General features: G+C 44.5%; 1 protein-coding gene across 1 annotated transcript in view; it reads left to right on the top strand.

The window, feature by feature from the left end:
* LOC122921381 (NACHT, LRR and PYD domains-containing protein 3-like) overlaps positions 1–2,977 on the top strand; it is a 64,832-nt gene extending 61,855 nt beyond the window's left edge. Inside the window, exon 15 of the mRNA XM_044271358.1 lies at positions 2,731–2,977. Within this exon, the coding sequence (XP_044127293.1) occupies positions 2,731–2,977 (247 nt within the window). The remainder of the gene's footprint in view (positions 1–2,730) is intronic.
* The last annotated feature ends 13,186 nt before the right edge of the window (positions 2,978–16,163 follow it).

Below are 16,163 nucleotides of genomic sequence, written 5' to 3'. Positions count from 1 at the left end.
GGAACTGGACCATGCAACATGACAATGACCCAAAACATACTAGTAAATCAACCAAAGATTGGCTGAAAAAGAAGAAATGGAGAGTCCTGGAATGGCCAAGTCAAAGTCCAGATTTGAATCCCATTGAGATGCTGTGGGGTGACTTGAAAAGGGCTGTACGTGCAAGAAACCCCTCAAACATCTCACAGCTGAAAAAGTTCTGCATTGAGGAGTGGGGTAAAATTTCCTCAGACCGATGTCGAAGACTGGTAGATGGCTACAAGAACCGTCTCACTGCAGTTATTTCAGCCAAAGGAGGGAACACTCGCTATTAGGGGCAAGGGTGTCCTATCTTTTTCCTCAGTTAGAATAGGCATTTTTGTAGAATGACATTTACAGAAGATCTTGAAAAGACTTTTCTTCAGTTTTCTTTGTTTAGTTGGATTACTTTAATCTCTCTGTATTGTTGAAACGGAGATGAAATAACCTTTTATTAAAAATGTTACAAAAAACCACATGCTTTCAAAGGGTGTCCTAATTTTTTCACATGACTGTATCTCTAACTTATTAGTTCAGCATTTGATATTATGATGCAATTTTGTACTTTATTTGGTTTGCAGTGAGCTGTTGCATTGCTTCTTTTGTCTAACACTATTGTACTATGCATTCTGTATTCAGAATGCTATTATTTTCCCTTATAACCATGTTATAAGGGAAAATAATAATGATCGGGTCCCCACCCCGATCGTCTCCTAGCAACCGTGTGTGAAAATCGCACCGCATCCGCACTTGCGTGAGAAAAATTGTGCATGTTTGGTACCCAAACTTCTTCACAGAAGTTCGGGTCTGGGATTGGTGTTCTGTAGATTGTATTATTTTCCCTTATAACATGGTTATAAGGGAAAATAATAGCATTCTGAATACAGAATGCATAGTCAAATAGCACTGGAGGGGTTAAAAATAAAATAAAAAATGATTTAACTCACCTTAGTCCACTTGTTTGTGTAGCCCAGCATCTCTTCTGTCTCCTTTGTTGAACAGGACCTGGGGTGAGCATTCATTACATGAACAGGACCTGTGATGACGTCACTCCGGTCATCACATGGTCCGTCACATGATCTTTTACCATGGTGATGGAACATGTGATGACCAGAGTGACGTCATCACAGGTCCTGTTCATGTTATTAATGCTCACCCCAGGTCCTGTTCAGCAAAGGAGACAGAAGGAGATGCTGGGCTACGCGAACAAGTGGACTAAGGTGAGTTAAATAAAAAAAATTAACCCCTCCAGCACTATTTGACTATGCATTCTGTATTCAGAATGCTATTATTTTCCCTTATAACCATGTTATAAGGGAAAATAATAATGATCGGGTCTCCATCCCGATCGTCTCCTAGCAACCGTGCGTGAAAAATCACACCGCACTTGCTTGCGGATGCTTGCGATTTTCACGCAACCCCATTCACTTCTATGGGGCCTGCATTGTGTGAAAAATGCATAATAAAGAGCATGCTATGATTTTCACGCAATGCACAAGTGATGCGTGAATATCACTGCTCATGTGCACAGCCCCATAGAAATGAATGAGTCGGTATTCAGTGCGGGTGCAATGCGTTCAACTCGCGCATCGCATCCGCGCGGAATACTCGCCCGTGTGAACGGGTTTAGACCTTTTCAACAGCTAAAACAGACATAGAAAATGATAAATGAGATAGGCCTACTGGCCCGCCCCCTTTTTTGGACCTGACGCGAGCGGGGAAAAGTTGCAGTACAATCTCTGAAAGACGTACACCGGCAACCCCTGGACTCTGCTTTTCCTTTCTTCTTTATATTCAGTTTAAGGCAGCTCGTTACTAAATTCTATCTATCCTTTATGTTTAAGAGAAAATTAATGGAGGATTCTTTGGAAAAAAAACATCCCCTAAAGTCAAATCTCCCTTTTAGGGTCGACCAATTTTTTATTTATCACTGATCTTATTTTATTAGCTGTGTACATCTGTCGGAGTAAGAAAACCCAACATAACGTTTTCATCCGATTGCTTTATCTTTATCCCTTTCTCACTAACACCATTTTCTTTACTCCCCTCTACTGTAGGCTCTTCTCTTCGCTTCCTCAGTACACTGATTCTAAACATTTGCTTCATAATCCCTTTCAATAAACCTATCCTTAATCACTTTGCTCTGCACCAAGAAGACTTCCTTATCCATACAGTTCCTATCTATCCACTGAAACTGTTCCCAAACAGAACAGTGGCAACTATTCATATTAATAAAGGAATGACAATCCACAGGTTTACATTTTACATGTTTACAAAAAAAAACAAAAAAACACTTGCATGTCTGTGGTCCGCCATGTCTGTACAGCTGCCCTGTTCCCAGCCGGACCAGAATGTGGCATGGTCCCGTAATCACTGTGGCCAATTACAGGCCTCACTGGTCACATCTGCTTGAATGATGCATCACCGGAGTGATGTGCTGTTCAACCAGATGTGACTGCTGAGACCTTGGATTTGTTGTAGAGGACAAAGCCAATTCCTGGTCCTCTAGGAACTGGAAACGGGCGAGAATAAAACAGCAGCACAGGCATGGCCGGACCATAGACTTCTAGGCTGGTCAACCCCTTTTAAATTAAATCTGATATTAGATCCTTTTTGCCTTAATTTGCATCCCCTCCCACGCCTTGGTTGATGGAAATACGGCTCAGTCATACTATATAAGTGACTAATGGTGAAATTCTGTTTTTGTTCTAGCCTGAATTGTCGTAGAAAGAGGATGAAGTCTTGGGAAGACACAAGCCAAATCAAAGGACTTTATCTTCGTGATGAGCCGTCAGGCTGGAGTTTATGGTCAATGCTTCAGTTACCAGTTTTCAATACTACACAACGTATCTGTAGAGGAGACACCGCACAACATAAAAAGCTGCATCTAGAAAATGTCATCTCTAAAGGAAGAAAACAGATGAAGCCAGTGGGATGCTCAGGCTGTAAACATACTTAAAAGCTCACTTATTAACCCTTTAGTAACCACCTATATGCTTTTTGGCAACATTAATGGAGAGATTCCTGTGCAATGAAGAGGAGCCCAGATCTGTATACTATGATAAGGGCCGTTTAACACGAGCGAGTTCTGTGCATTGAAGTGGGAGAATGCGTCTGTGAGAAGCAAAGCTTTGTACATATTATGTATAAATACAGAAAAGCTATATGTAATGGACATGTAGCAGAGTTACATATTGAGCTTCGTTATTGGTGAGGATGCTACTGATTTGTCAGTTTGGACGGCTGCCCGGCCATTTGCTGCACCACTCTGAGACCACTATGGTGGACGCCTGTGCAGTGGTGCTAGCGGAGTGTGGGAAGCAGCCTCTTGTAGGAGGTGCTGTGGGCACTGTGTACCCCGCTGTGTTATGGCGTCACTCCAGCATTGGTCTTATGTTTAGTACATGTTGGATAAATGTAAAATTGTCTACATTTGCTATTTCTGCACAGAAGACATTACAACGTTGTGGGCCTACGTATGATATATGAATTACCACTAAATTCCTACTCCTCGACTAAACATACTCCTCAAAATTGTTAAGAGAAGTAATTTTCCTCTTCTAGAAAAAACATAGTGCGACTTACAGATGTGAAGAATTATATGCATTTCCTATAAACCTACTGAATGTCTGAGGAGACCATGATCCCCATACCTTACAGCACTTCGGAAGGACAGCCTCTATTCTTATATACTAAGGGGGTTTTCCACTCAGATATTTGAAAGCCTGGTTTCTACCGTTGGAGCAGCTACCAAACTCCTAGACTCCCTGTGTTGGTTCATGTCCTCTATGACCTGATCGTCTGTTTCCCAACATTTTACTAACCATTCATAGACTAACAATAGAGGTCTGGATTGACCACCCGAGAGGTATCTGCATTTTATGACATAGCGGAAATCTCCGTATGGGACAGTGCCATGTTTTCTCATCTCTTAAAGAGGACCTCTCCCCGCTCCTGACATGCCTGAAGGATGGAGCAGAAAGAGGACCTAAAAAAATCCAATCAGATGGTAATGAGACAGTCGCCTGCGTCTCTGAGAACTGCACATTCAGCGCATGTCTGAGCTGTAGATATCTGAAAACTGCTCTATGAGGTAGTAGTTGATACCGGGCCAGAAATTGTCAGTATAAAGGTCCCCAAGGGTAGATGAGATTTTCAAAACTATGGGTCCTTTATACTTAGAGGACCTCTCCCGGCTCCTGACATGTTTTAATAGCTCCATGCACCCCCCATGTAATAACAGTTCTGGAGCCTCTACTCTTATGTCTCTATGTTGTGCTGTTCCTTTATTATTTCTACTAGAAGTTATAACTGAAATGCTATTAGCCTTCAGTAAGGGTACAGAGGGGAGGTCACCAGTTGGGGGCGTGTACCTGCAGACTCACTCTATCCAATCAGTGCTGCCGTTGTCAGACTGCGCAGAGACACACCCCAACTGGTTACCCCCCTCTGTACCCTTACTGAAGGCTAATAGCAATTCAGTTATAACTTCTAGTAGAAATAATAAAGGAACGGCACAACATAGAGACATAAGAGTAGAGGCTCCAGAACTGTTATTACATGGGGGGTGCATGGAGCTATTAAAACATGTCAGGAGCCGGGAGAGGTCCTCTAAGTATAAAGGACCCATAGTTTTGAAAATCTCATCTACCCTTGGGGACCTTTATACTGACAATTTCTGGCCCGGTATCAACTACTACCTCATAGAGCAGTTTTCAGATATCTACAGCTCAGACATGCGCTGAATGTGCAGTTCTCAGAGACGCAGGCGACTATGTCTCATTACCCTCTGATTGGATTTTTTTAGGTCCTCTTTCTGCTCCATCCTTCAGGCATGTCAGGAGCGGGGAGAGGTCCTCTTTAAGAGATGAGAAAACATGGCACTGTCCCATACGGAGATTTCCGCTATGTCATAAAATGCAGATACCTCTCGGGTGGTCAATCCAGACCTCTATTGTTAGTCTATGAATGGTTAGTAAAATGTTGGGAAACAGACGATCAGGTCATAGAGGACATGAACCAACACAGGGAGTCTAGGAGTTTGGTAGCTGCTCCAACGGTAGAAACCAGGCTTTCAAATATCTGAGTTGACATACCCCCAAATTCAAGGAGAGGGTCTCATTGGAGAGGGGGGAATACTACTGAGGAGAGGTTTTCACTATTCTCCTGTGTGTCACAGCCACCCTCGACCAGTAGGTGTAGTACTCTGCAGAACACCTCGGGGAAGGATACTACTGAGGAGAGGTTTTCAGTGTCCTTCCTCCACAGCCAGTAATCTCCTCACAGCCACCCTCGACCAGTAGGTGTAGTACTCTGCAGAACACCTCGGGGAAGGATACTACTGAGGAGAGGTTTTCAGTGTCCTTCCTCCACAGCCAGTAATCTCCTCACAGCCACCCTCGACCAGTAGGTGTAGTACTCTGCAGAACACCTCGGGGAAGGATACTACTGAGGAGAGGTTTTCAGTTTCCTTCCTGCACAGCCACCCTCCTCCAGTAGGTGTAATACTCTGCAGAACACTGCTGGGGAGGATACTACTGAGGAGAGACTTTCAGTGTCCTTCCACAGCCAGTAATCTCCTCACAGCCACCCTCCTCCTGTAGGTGTAATACTCTGCAGAACACTATAGGGAAGGATACTACTGAGGAGAGGCTTTCAGTGTCCTTCCTCCACAGCCACCCTCCTCCAGTAGGTGTAATACTCTGCAGAACACTGCCGGGGAGGATACTACTGAGGAGAGGTTTTCAGTGTCCTTCCTCCACAGCCAGTAATCTCCTCACAGCCACCCTCCTCCAGTAGGTGTAATACTCTGCAGAACACTGCCGGGGAGGATACTACTGAGGAGAGGTTTTCAGTGTCCTTCCTCCACAGCCAGTAATCTCCTCACAGCCACCCTCCTCCAGTAGGTGTAATACTCTGCAGAACACCTCGGGGAGGTTACTTCTGAGGAGAGGTTTTCAGTCTCTTGCTCCCAGTCTTTCTCTGACATGTAAGCGGCCCTTGGTTGTCACTGGACGTATTCTTAGACGATAGTGCGGGAACGAAGTAGTGGCGGAGCTAGTAAAGACTATGCACTTGTGACAGAAACGAGGAGCCTAAAGGTAAGCAGCAAACGGCTACAGATCAGCCAACCAGGTGAGAGCGCGGGAAGAAGATCGGGGCGGAGCCAGGGAACAGTACGCTAGGCTGACAGACAAGAGGAGCGGAAAATGGCCGTCCGTTCCGCAGCCAATGAGGTGAGAGCGCGGGAAGACGATCGGGGCGGAGCCAGGGAAGAGTGCGCTAGGCTGACAGACAAGAGGGGCGGAAAATGGCCGTCCGTTCCGAACAGCCAATGAGGTGAGAGCGCGGGAAGAGGATCGGGGCGGAGTCAGGGAAGAGGAGATGCTGGTGACTGTGCAGTGAGACTTGAAGAAATGTGAATGTGAAGATATAACAGGAGGATACAAGATACCTGGGTCAGTCAGTGCAGTGGGTGTCATGGGGAGGAATACAGTCAGGTAATGGCTTTTCTGTATGAGAACGTTGTAGAAATCCCAGCAGCCATTGCTGTACATGTATTATACATCACAGGTGGGTGGGGGGAGTGTTAACCCCTTCATATTAAATGACTACACCAAGTGATTTTGTTTACTTCTAGGGTTTATTTTATCATGAATATTCTAAGTATAGGAGCAGGTAGTTTAGTCACATTCACCATTATGGGAAATGCATTACACTGTACAAGGACGGTGTTAGAAAATGTGGTGCGTTTTTAATAATTTTTCAGTTTTTAGTCAGAAAATATTGTAAAAACACTGTCCATGTTTTTTTGTTTTTACATGGTGTTGTAAAGGTAGCACACGCCTGGATTTTAGGCTGGAGGGTGGTGCTGGACCCACCATCGCAAAAACATAAGTAATCCAATACATAAGAAGCTGCACTGAACCCAGGTAGGGAGATGCAGTTACTGTTACGGGTTCTAGTGGCATCACATAAAGGTATGAGAAGAGCAGAAAGATGTATATAATATATAACATAGTACAGGTAAATGTGGCTGATATATAATACATCAGTATACATCATGAGGTGTAATACCAGGACCTGCCACTATGAGACGTATAGTGCTGTGACTGGTGCCTTTACTGCCCAGAGCACCAATGAGACCACCAAGACTTCACTGCTATAAAGAGCCAACCTGCAAACCAGACCTAACATTGAGGCAGTACATATACCATTTCTATTAAGAAAGGACCCCACCGAGCTCCACAGAATGTAAACAGCTGATTGGCGGGGAGCAAGGAGTTGGACCTCTGCCGATCTGATATTGATACAAGAGAAGATATGAGATCTGCACACCCTAGATGGTGGGTGCTCGTAGAGGACTGGCGTCAATTGATTAACAGGAGAAATCCACGGCACACCATATCTATTTCATCAATTAGTGGTTTTTAATTCATAGTGATTTATACATCATTTTTTGTTCCATCCAGAGCAATTATTCGAGCAATACAATTAGTTAAGCCGTACAACTCCAACGTTTCGGTCAGTGTCGACCTTTATCAAGGGATCTGTAAAGAATATATATTAAAATGATAAGTATTATGGACGGAACAGTGATGCAAAGCTAGAGACTAGATTCAAACGAAACAATATATGTTACTGTAGGATGGTGTCATTATGTAGTTTAGAAGCATAAATCTGAACCAACACTAAGCATCCGCTCAGTGGTCCAGGGCAGAAAGGCTAAAAATAAGGGGAGTAAAAAATGCAAAATCTAACTAAGAAAACTGAAAAGTAGCAAATATATACAATATTAAAATATAAGACATACTGTTGGTACCTTGGTGCATAAGTAAAAATTAGTGATCATTACATTTGAATAATAAATATTAGTAGTAGCTATAGGAGGCATATATATGAAGTTAGGGATCGTTTTGGAAGGTAAGGAGGGTAATAGACACGGTGAATAATATATGGAAAAGGTAAGCTAAGGGATCCAGGGATACATTTATAAGGCACCCAGAAGAACAGTTAAAGAGACAGTGGAAGGAAAGTATAAAGTAACGTGAATGATGTCCCTGAGGCAAAGGCATAATGCGGGAGCTGCAGTCATGAAGGCCTAGAGAAGTATGGCTGATGTACTAATAAAGCACGAGTGTGTCAGGGGGGCCTTACCTGTGACTTTGAATATTCAAGGTGTGCTCTGGAGGTGTGCGCCCGTACGCCAATCCGGCCATTATATACAGGTTTGAAATGTAGCGTCTCTCATGAGGTGGCGCCTACGTCTGACGTCAGCAGACGGCGTGCGCATTATCATTATGTGGAATTGCTAAAGGACGTGATGTCTGACGTCATGCGTCGGTGTTGTCAGAGGACAGGCGCATGCGCGTTGCATGATCTGAGGGCAAGGAAGGGCAGAAACTATGCCCTTCTTCTCTATAGGCGCTACTATGTGTATAGCAGAGCGATGTGACGGGACCCAGTGTTGAAAAGTGGTCTGAAACTGGGGCATGGACGAGTGATAGGTGTATTAAGAGTACTGGGTGTGTTGAAAATGATGATGTAAAGGAAGAAATTATATTATAGAGCTACAGGGGATATATACGGTGAAGGATAAAGAGAATATTATATACATTGCTATATTATATTATGGAGGAGATAGAAAAGGGCGGAAAAGAAAAAAAAGAAAAGCCATGGAGCAAAAGGACAGGGGAGGAGAAGGCGGAAAGAGGTGCGGAGGGGGACGGGGGGAAAGGGTGTAGGGGGAGGGGGAAAGAATAGGAACTTGGGGGGAGTGGGTCGGGGAGGGGGTATGGTTCTCACCCATGGCTAGATCATTATGGACCAAGATCAAGACTAGCGAATCTGAAAATAGAAAGGGGTAATATATCAGACACATTATGAAAACATTGTGACATTAAATAATATTGTAGAAAACACAATAAAGTAAGTCTCATTGTATCTTACACCCTTTAGGCTACTTTCACACTTGCGGCAGGACGGATCCGACAGGCTGTTCACCATGTCGGATCCGTCCTGCGGCTATTTCGCCGGACCGCCGCTCCGTCCCCATTGACTATAATGGGGACGGGGGCGGAGCTCCCGCGGTGCACGGCGAAAGCCGCCGGACTAAAAAGCCTGACGTGCAGTAATTTTAGTCCGGCGGCCTTTCGCCGTGCTGCGCCGGAGCTCCGCCCCCGTCCCCATTATAGTCAATGGGGACGGAGCGGCGGCACGGCAAAATAGCCGCGGGACGGATCCGACATGGTGAACAGCCTGTCGGATCCGTCCTGCCGCAAGTGTGAAAGTACCCTTAGAGATTATAGTAAAAATCGCATTCCCTGTTAAGTCCTTTGGGTGATAGCGTATCCAGACGATGTATCCAATAGGACTCCCGTTGTTTGAGTAATAGTGTCCGGTTGCCTCCCCTCCGAGGGATCGGGACCTGTTCCAGGACTTGGAACCTCAAAGAAGAGATCTGATGGTTATGTCTCTTAAAGTGGGCAGGAATAGGTAGCAAGAGTTGATCTGTTCTGATGGTAGATTTGTGTTTAGTGGTCTCACCGATGTAAATCAATCCGCAAGGGCATTTTATGAGATAGACTATATAAGTGGAATCGCATGTAAAGTATCCTTTAATAGAGTATTTCATACCTGACCAAGGATGTGTAATAGTGTCACCCTTAACCGCCTCCGGACTGCCTAACGCAGGATCGCGTTCCGGAGGCGGCTGTCTCAGGCAGAGATCTATGAGTCATCTCGCGAGACTTCCTGTGAACGCGCGCACACAGGCGCGTGCGTTCACAGGACCGGAATGTAAGTGAGTGGATCTACAGCCTGCCGCGGCGATCGTTGGCTGGCAGGCTGTAGATGCGATTTTTTTTTTTTAACCCCTAACAGGTATATTAGACACTGTTTTGATAACAGCGTCTAATATACCTGGTCCTCTGGTGGTCCCTTTTGCTTGGATCGACAACCAGAGGACACAGGCAGCTCTGTAATAAGTAGCACCAATGACCACACTACACTACAACCCCCCCTGTCACTTATTAAACCCTGATCACCCCATATAGACTCCCTGATCACCCCCCTGTCATTGATCACCCCCCTGTAAGGCTCCATTCAGACGTCCGTATGTGTTTTGCGGATCCACTGATCTGCAAAACACGGACAGCGGCAATGTGCTTTCCGCATTTTGCGGATCCGCACATTGCCAGAACTATATAGAAAATGCCTTGAGTTTAGTGGGGTGACAGAAGCCCTTTAATGACACTGGAGCACTGTGCGCAATGGAGGCAGGGAAATGTTCCTAACTTGGGGAACCTAAAATTCTTTGATGTGGTATTTTGGATAGAGGGCCTATATCTGCACGAACAAGTTGATCTCTGATATTTTTTGATCGTTTATAGCAAGTAAGCGGTGGGTTTTGAAATTCCTCTATTTCAGGAAATGCTCTCGAGAGAATATGCCATTGTTTTCTGATGGTATGTTGTAATTTAGGGACAAGGGGGTGGTAAGTCAGAATGCATGGTATTCTTTTCTGTTTCTGTGTCTCTATCTGCCTTGCCTGTGTCCGTGTGTTTTAACGTTCAACTGATTGCACTGGGTATCCCCTCTGTCTAAACTTTAAAGCCATCTCGTCCATTCTCTTAATTTACATGGAGGGATCTGAAACAATACGATCTACACGTGTGAATTGAGAATGCGGTAATGATTGTTTTGTCGCTTTTGGATGGTTGCTAGAAAAATGTAAAAGACTATTTCGGTCTGTGGGTTTACTGTACAGATCAAACTGTCCATCTTGGTTTTTGAGTACTAGTGTATCCAAGAAGCTGATACTATTCATGTCGGTCTGTATAGTAAAACCCAGTTCTGGATAAATATTACTTAGATACTGATGGAAGAGGAGTGCACTGGATAATGATGTGGAGGCAGAAAATGTTGTCTATGAATCGTAGCCAGATAATGGCATGTTGTTGGAATAATGAATGTGGGTATACAAACTCTTCCTCGAAATTAATCATGTAGGCGTTGGCATATGGGGGGGGCTACATTGGCGCCCATAGCGGTCCCTCGTTTCTGGGCATAATACTCGTCCCCAAAAAGAAAATAGTTCTCATGCAAAACCAAAGAGAGTAAGGACAAAAGAATACTGGTATAATGGGGTGTTGTTTGGTTAGAATGGACACTGTATTATCATTAGTCATGTTGATTTTCCGATAGTGTTGGAGAATGTTCCTAATTTTATTGGCTATACTGGCCGTAGGGTCAGTTTTGAGAGGTTCGTAAGTGACACGATCCCCCAATTGTTTAGTGATGTCATTAATGTACATGGATTTGTCCATGACAACTAGCGCTCCCCCCTTATCTGCTGGTTTAATCACTAGACCTTTATGAGACTTTAACTCGGTAATTGCCCTTTGTTCCTCCACTGTCAGATTATGTGAGTGCTTAAACTCGCCTTTAGTATGGGACTTCAATATTTGTTGTATTGATTGTCGTGTGAAGGAGATATGTTTCAGTTGGATGGTTAGTCCCGGGGGGCATGAAATGGCTCTTGTTACAGAGGCCCAAGGTTTGTAGGGATAGAGCATCGGCTATACACTTAGTAGGTGTTGTGTTTAAATTGTCTTGTTGCCCAAAGTGTGTTTTTAATGGAATGTTCCTATAGAATCGTTGTAATTCCTGTTCAAGTGAAAATGTATCAAGGGGAGTCATAGGGCAGAAGGATAAACCTTTCTGTAGTACTGTGGTTTGTGCAGGTGACAGGTTAATGGAGGAAATGTTTATCACCAGCTTGTCCACTGTACCTGTGAGTGGGTCGTGATGCGGTTGTCCGGATCTGTTCCTGTGGCTCCTCCGCGGTCGTTTCTTCCGTATCTGGGGCGTGTGCGACCTCTCCCTAAAAAAAAAAAGTTGTGCTCCATGTTCTGACCTTTCGCCGTCAGACCATGATAAGCTTGCTCCTGAGGATTGTTCCACGAGACTTGAAAATTCGGATCCCTCCACCTGTAAACCCGACTGAGTCTATAATCTCTTGCATCCCTTATAAACTTGGACCTTTTAGTAAATTCTGTATGTGACTGGTATTCCGAGATCTGTTTAGTGGTCTTATCTTTAAGCGTGTCCCACTCTTCCGGTGGTAGTATGGTGCTCAATTGATTCTCTGTCGTTTCCACCTGCTTAGTAAGATCTTTGATTGATGAATATGCTTTTTCAATAGTTAGAAGCATTAAGTCCAGTGAACATTTATTGAGTATACTCTCAAAACGATCCCAGAAATCCTTATCTTCCTTAAACAGGGTCGGTCGAAGATGAGAACGTAGTCCTCGTGGTAAGCGGCTGGATTTGTGGTACTCTGTCAGTGTGCTGCAGTGTAACTGTAATGAAGTCAAACGCCGGAGATCACGTGTATAATCCCTTATTTTCCATTCCTGAGATGGAATGCAGTGCTCCAGACTAAAAAAATTATCTAGTAGCCATTGGCTCCTGAACTGAAAAATTTAGGAGCCAAATCTAATTTTTAGTTGCCAAATCGAAACCAAATCAAAATTTTGGTATCGCGACAACGCTATACCAAAATTTAGTTTCGCTTTCGTCACCATAAAAAAGTATTGCGATACTCAATATCGGCCCATAATAGAACAGTCCTATCCTATTTTTTGGGGTGACAAGGTGACTAAAAAATGGCGAATGCTCACCGCATAGGAGATATTTTTTAATAATTGAATAGTTTGGACAGCGCTATGTAATATGTTTATTTATTTATTGTTTATATATTTTATATGTAAAATTGGGAAAGGGGGGATTTAAACTTAATATTTTAGGGTACTTTCACACTAGCGTTTTTCTTTTCCAGCACTGAGTTCCGTCCTAGGGGCTCTATACCAGAAAAGAACGGATCAGTTTCATCCCCATGCATTCTGAATGGAGAGTAATCCGTTCAGGATGCATCAGGATGTCTTCAGTTCAGTCATTTTGACTGTTCAGGGCGGAGATAATACCGCAGCATGCTACGGTTTTATCTCAGGCGGAAAAAACAGAAGATTTGCCTGAATGCCGGATCCAGCATTTTTCCCCATAGGAATGTATTAGTGCCAGATCTGGCATTCAAAATACCGGAATGCACCCGCACTAAATCCGGACCCATTCACTTCTATGGGGCTGTGCACATGAGCGGTGATTTTCACACATCACTTGTGCGTTGCGTGAAAATTGCAGCATGCTCTATGTTGTGCGTTTTTCACGCAACGCAGGCCCCATAGAAGTTAATGGGGCTGCGTGAAAATAGCAAGCAAGTGCGGATGCGGTGCGATTTTCACGCATGGTTGCTAGGATGAAAGTCTATTCACTGTATTATTTTCCCTTATAACATGGTTATAAGAGAAAATAATAGCATTCTTTAATACAGAATGCATAGGAGAAGGTCAATATAATAAACATTGGTGGCGCAGTGCGCCCCCCCAACACCCCAGTATGATAAACATTGGTGGTGCAGTGTGCTCCCCCAATATAATAAACATTGGTGGCGCAGTGCACCCCCCCCAACCCCCCAGTATAATAAACATTGGTGGTGCAGTGCACCCCCCCCCCCCCCCTCAATATAATAAACATTGGTGGCGCAGTGGGCAGTGCCAATGAGGGTTAAAAAAAATAAAAATAAAATTAACTCACCTCCTCCAATTGATCGTCTCCTGTTCTTTCTTCAGGACCTGTCAAAGGACCTGTGGTGACATCACTGTGCTCATCACATGATCCATCACCATGGTAATGGACCATGTGATGAGCTCAGTGACGTCACCACAGGTCCTGAAGAAAGAACAGGAGACCGGCAGCTACGCGATCAACTGGAGGAGGTGAGTTAATTTTTTTATTATTTTTTTAACCCTCATTGGCACTTCCCACTGAGCCACCAATGTTTCTTATACTGGGGTGTTGGGGGGCGCACTGTGCCACCAATGTTTCTTATACAAATACAGGAGGCCTTTGTGACAGGGAGCTGCGATCAGCGGCAGTTAACCCCTCAGGTACCGCATCTGAAGGGTTAACTCAACTGCCGCTGATCGCAGCTCTCTGTCATAGAGGTCGGGTGCCGGCTATTTGATTCCGGCACCCGCCTCCTGTATTTGTATTACAGGTCAGTTTTCTTCATTGGTGGCGCAGTGGTCACAGCCCCTCCCCTCCTCCTCCCATCTCTCTTCTTATTGGCGGAGGCGGCAGCAGCAGCAGCACAGGGGGGAGGGAGAGACTCCTTCTCCACTGCGCTGCTGAGAAGAACATCGGCGGCGGGGCAGGGAACTCCTGTGCCCGCCACTGTATTCAACTGCAGAGCTGCGGCGGCGGGTCTAGTCGCAAATGGCGACAAGACTAAAAAGTCTTGTCGCCATTTGTAAATTCTAAGTCGCATTGGCGACCATTTTGTTCGCCATCTGGAGCCCTGGAATGTGAAGGAACTCATTTCCTAACTGGACCTGAGCTATGATGTTGCTTGCAGTCTCAGTATCATAGGAGAATGTATTGGTAGACATCTAATCGGGGTGCTAGATTAGCAGGGTATAAGTACACAAGAGAAGATATGAGATATGGACCACTGAGCGGATGCTGAGTGTTGGTTCAGATTTATGCTTCTAAACTACATGATGACACCATCCTACAGTAACATATATTATTTCGTTTGAATATAGTCTCTAGCTTTGCATCACTGTTCCGTCCATAATACTTATCATTTTACTATATATTCTTTACAGATCCATTGATAAAGGTCGACGCCGACCGAAACGTTGGGGTTGTACTGCTTAACTAATTGTATTGCTCGAATAATTGCTCTGGATGGAACAAAAAATGATGTATAAATCACTATGAATTAAAAAACACTAGTTGATGAAATACATATGGTGTGCCGTGGAATTCTCCTGTGGATCTGATATTGATGACCTATCTAAGCCGTCAATATCAAAATCCCGGACAACCCCTATAAAGCGGTTGCCCAGTAATAGTGCCAGCAGCCTGCATTCCTCTGCGCTGACACCATCTTTCGGTCCCCACACTGTTTACATCATGTGGTGCAGGGTCACATGGTCCACTGCAGCCAGGTCCACTGGCTTCAGAGGTGATGTGGCCACATAACTTACATTGTGAGTCCCATTGGGGACAGCTTGATGGTAATGTCTGTAAAGTGCTGCAAAATATAGCTCTATATAAGTGCATAAAATAAAAAGCAGCACTTTACCACTGAAGCCAGTTATTGGCTAAAGCGGAGCATGTGACCATGCCCAGCAGGGACTGTAATGTGGAGACAGCGGAGGCAGTTTCGTGGAGCAGGTAAGTATGAATCTTATGTTTCAGGAGGGAGGCTGCAGGCACTTGCTTAAAAATTTTTCAAGGATATTCATCCTCATAATCTGTAAATATAGTGTGTAGTAGGGATCGACCGATTATAGGAAGTACCGATATTATTGTCCGATATTCAGGACTTTGTACATTATCGGCATCTAGCCTTGCCAATATACCGATAATGCGTATAAAGCGAATACTAGTGAGCGCTTCCATTATGGAAGCGCGCACTAGTATGCATCGGGTGCCGGGAGCGCATCCGATACTCACCCTCCCTGGTCTTCTTTGATGGGACCCGCGCTGCACTGTCCTGATCCCGTACAGTGTCAGGACGTAGTGTGCGTACTATGACCTGACGCTGCACACTGTCAGGTGACAGTGCAGCGCGGGCCGGAGAAGACAGGGGATCTAGACGCCGGACCCGGAGATTAAGAGGAGCCGCGGCGCAAGATAGGTGAGGAGTTTTTTATTTTATTCATCTGAGTTCTGATAGAGGTTAATAAAGGTCTGATCTGAGGACTGATACGGGTTAATAAAGATCTGATCTGGGGGTTAATAAGGGTCTGATCTGAGGTCTGATAGGGGTTAATAAAGGTCTGAGCTGAGGTCTGATAGGGGTTAATAAAGGTCTGATCTGAGGACTGATAGGGGTTAATAAAGATCTGACCTGGGGGTTAATAAGGGTCTGATCTGAGTTCTGATAGAGGTTTATAAAGGTCTGATCTGAGGACTGATAGGGGTTAATAAAGTCAGTGAGGAGGGGAATGGGGTGGAAATTTGCATTTGGCACTAGTATATTATAAATATAAACTATAAATTGACTACCAACT

The sequence above is a fragment of the Bufo gargarizans genome, chromosome 11 (assembly GCF_014858855.1).
Source record: "Bufo gargarizans isolate SCDJY-AF-19 chromosome 11, ASM1485885v1, whole genome shotgun sequence".
NCBI classification, from domain to species: domain Eukaryota; kingdom Metazoa; phylum Chordata; class Amphibia; order Anura; family Bufonidae; genus Bufo; species Bufo gargarizans.
This window is presented reverse-complemented; position numbering and strand designations above follow the sequence as displayed.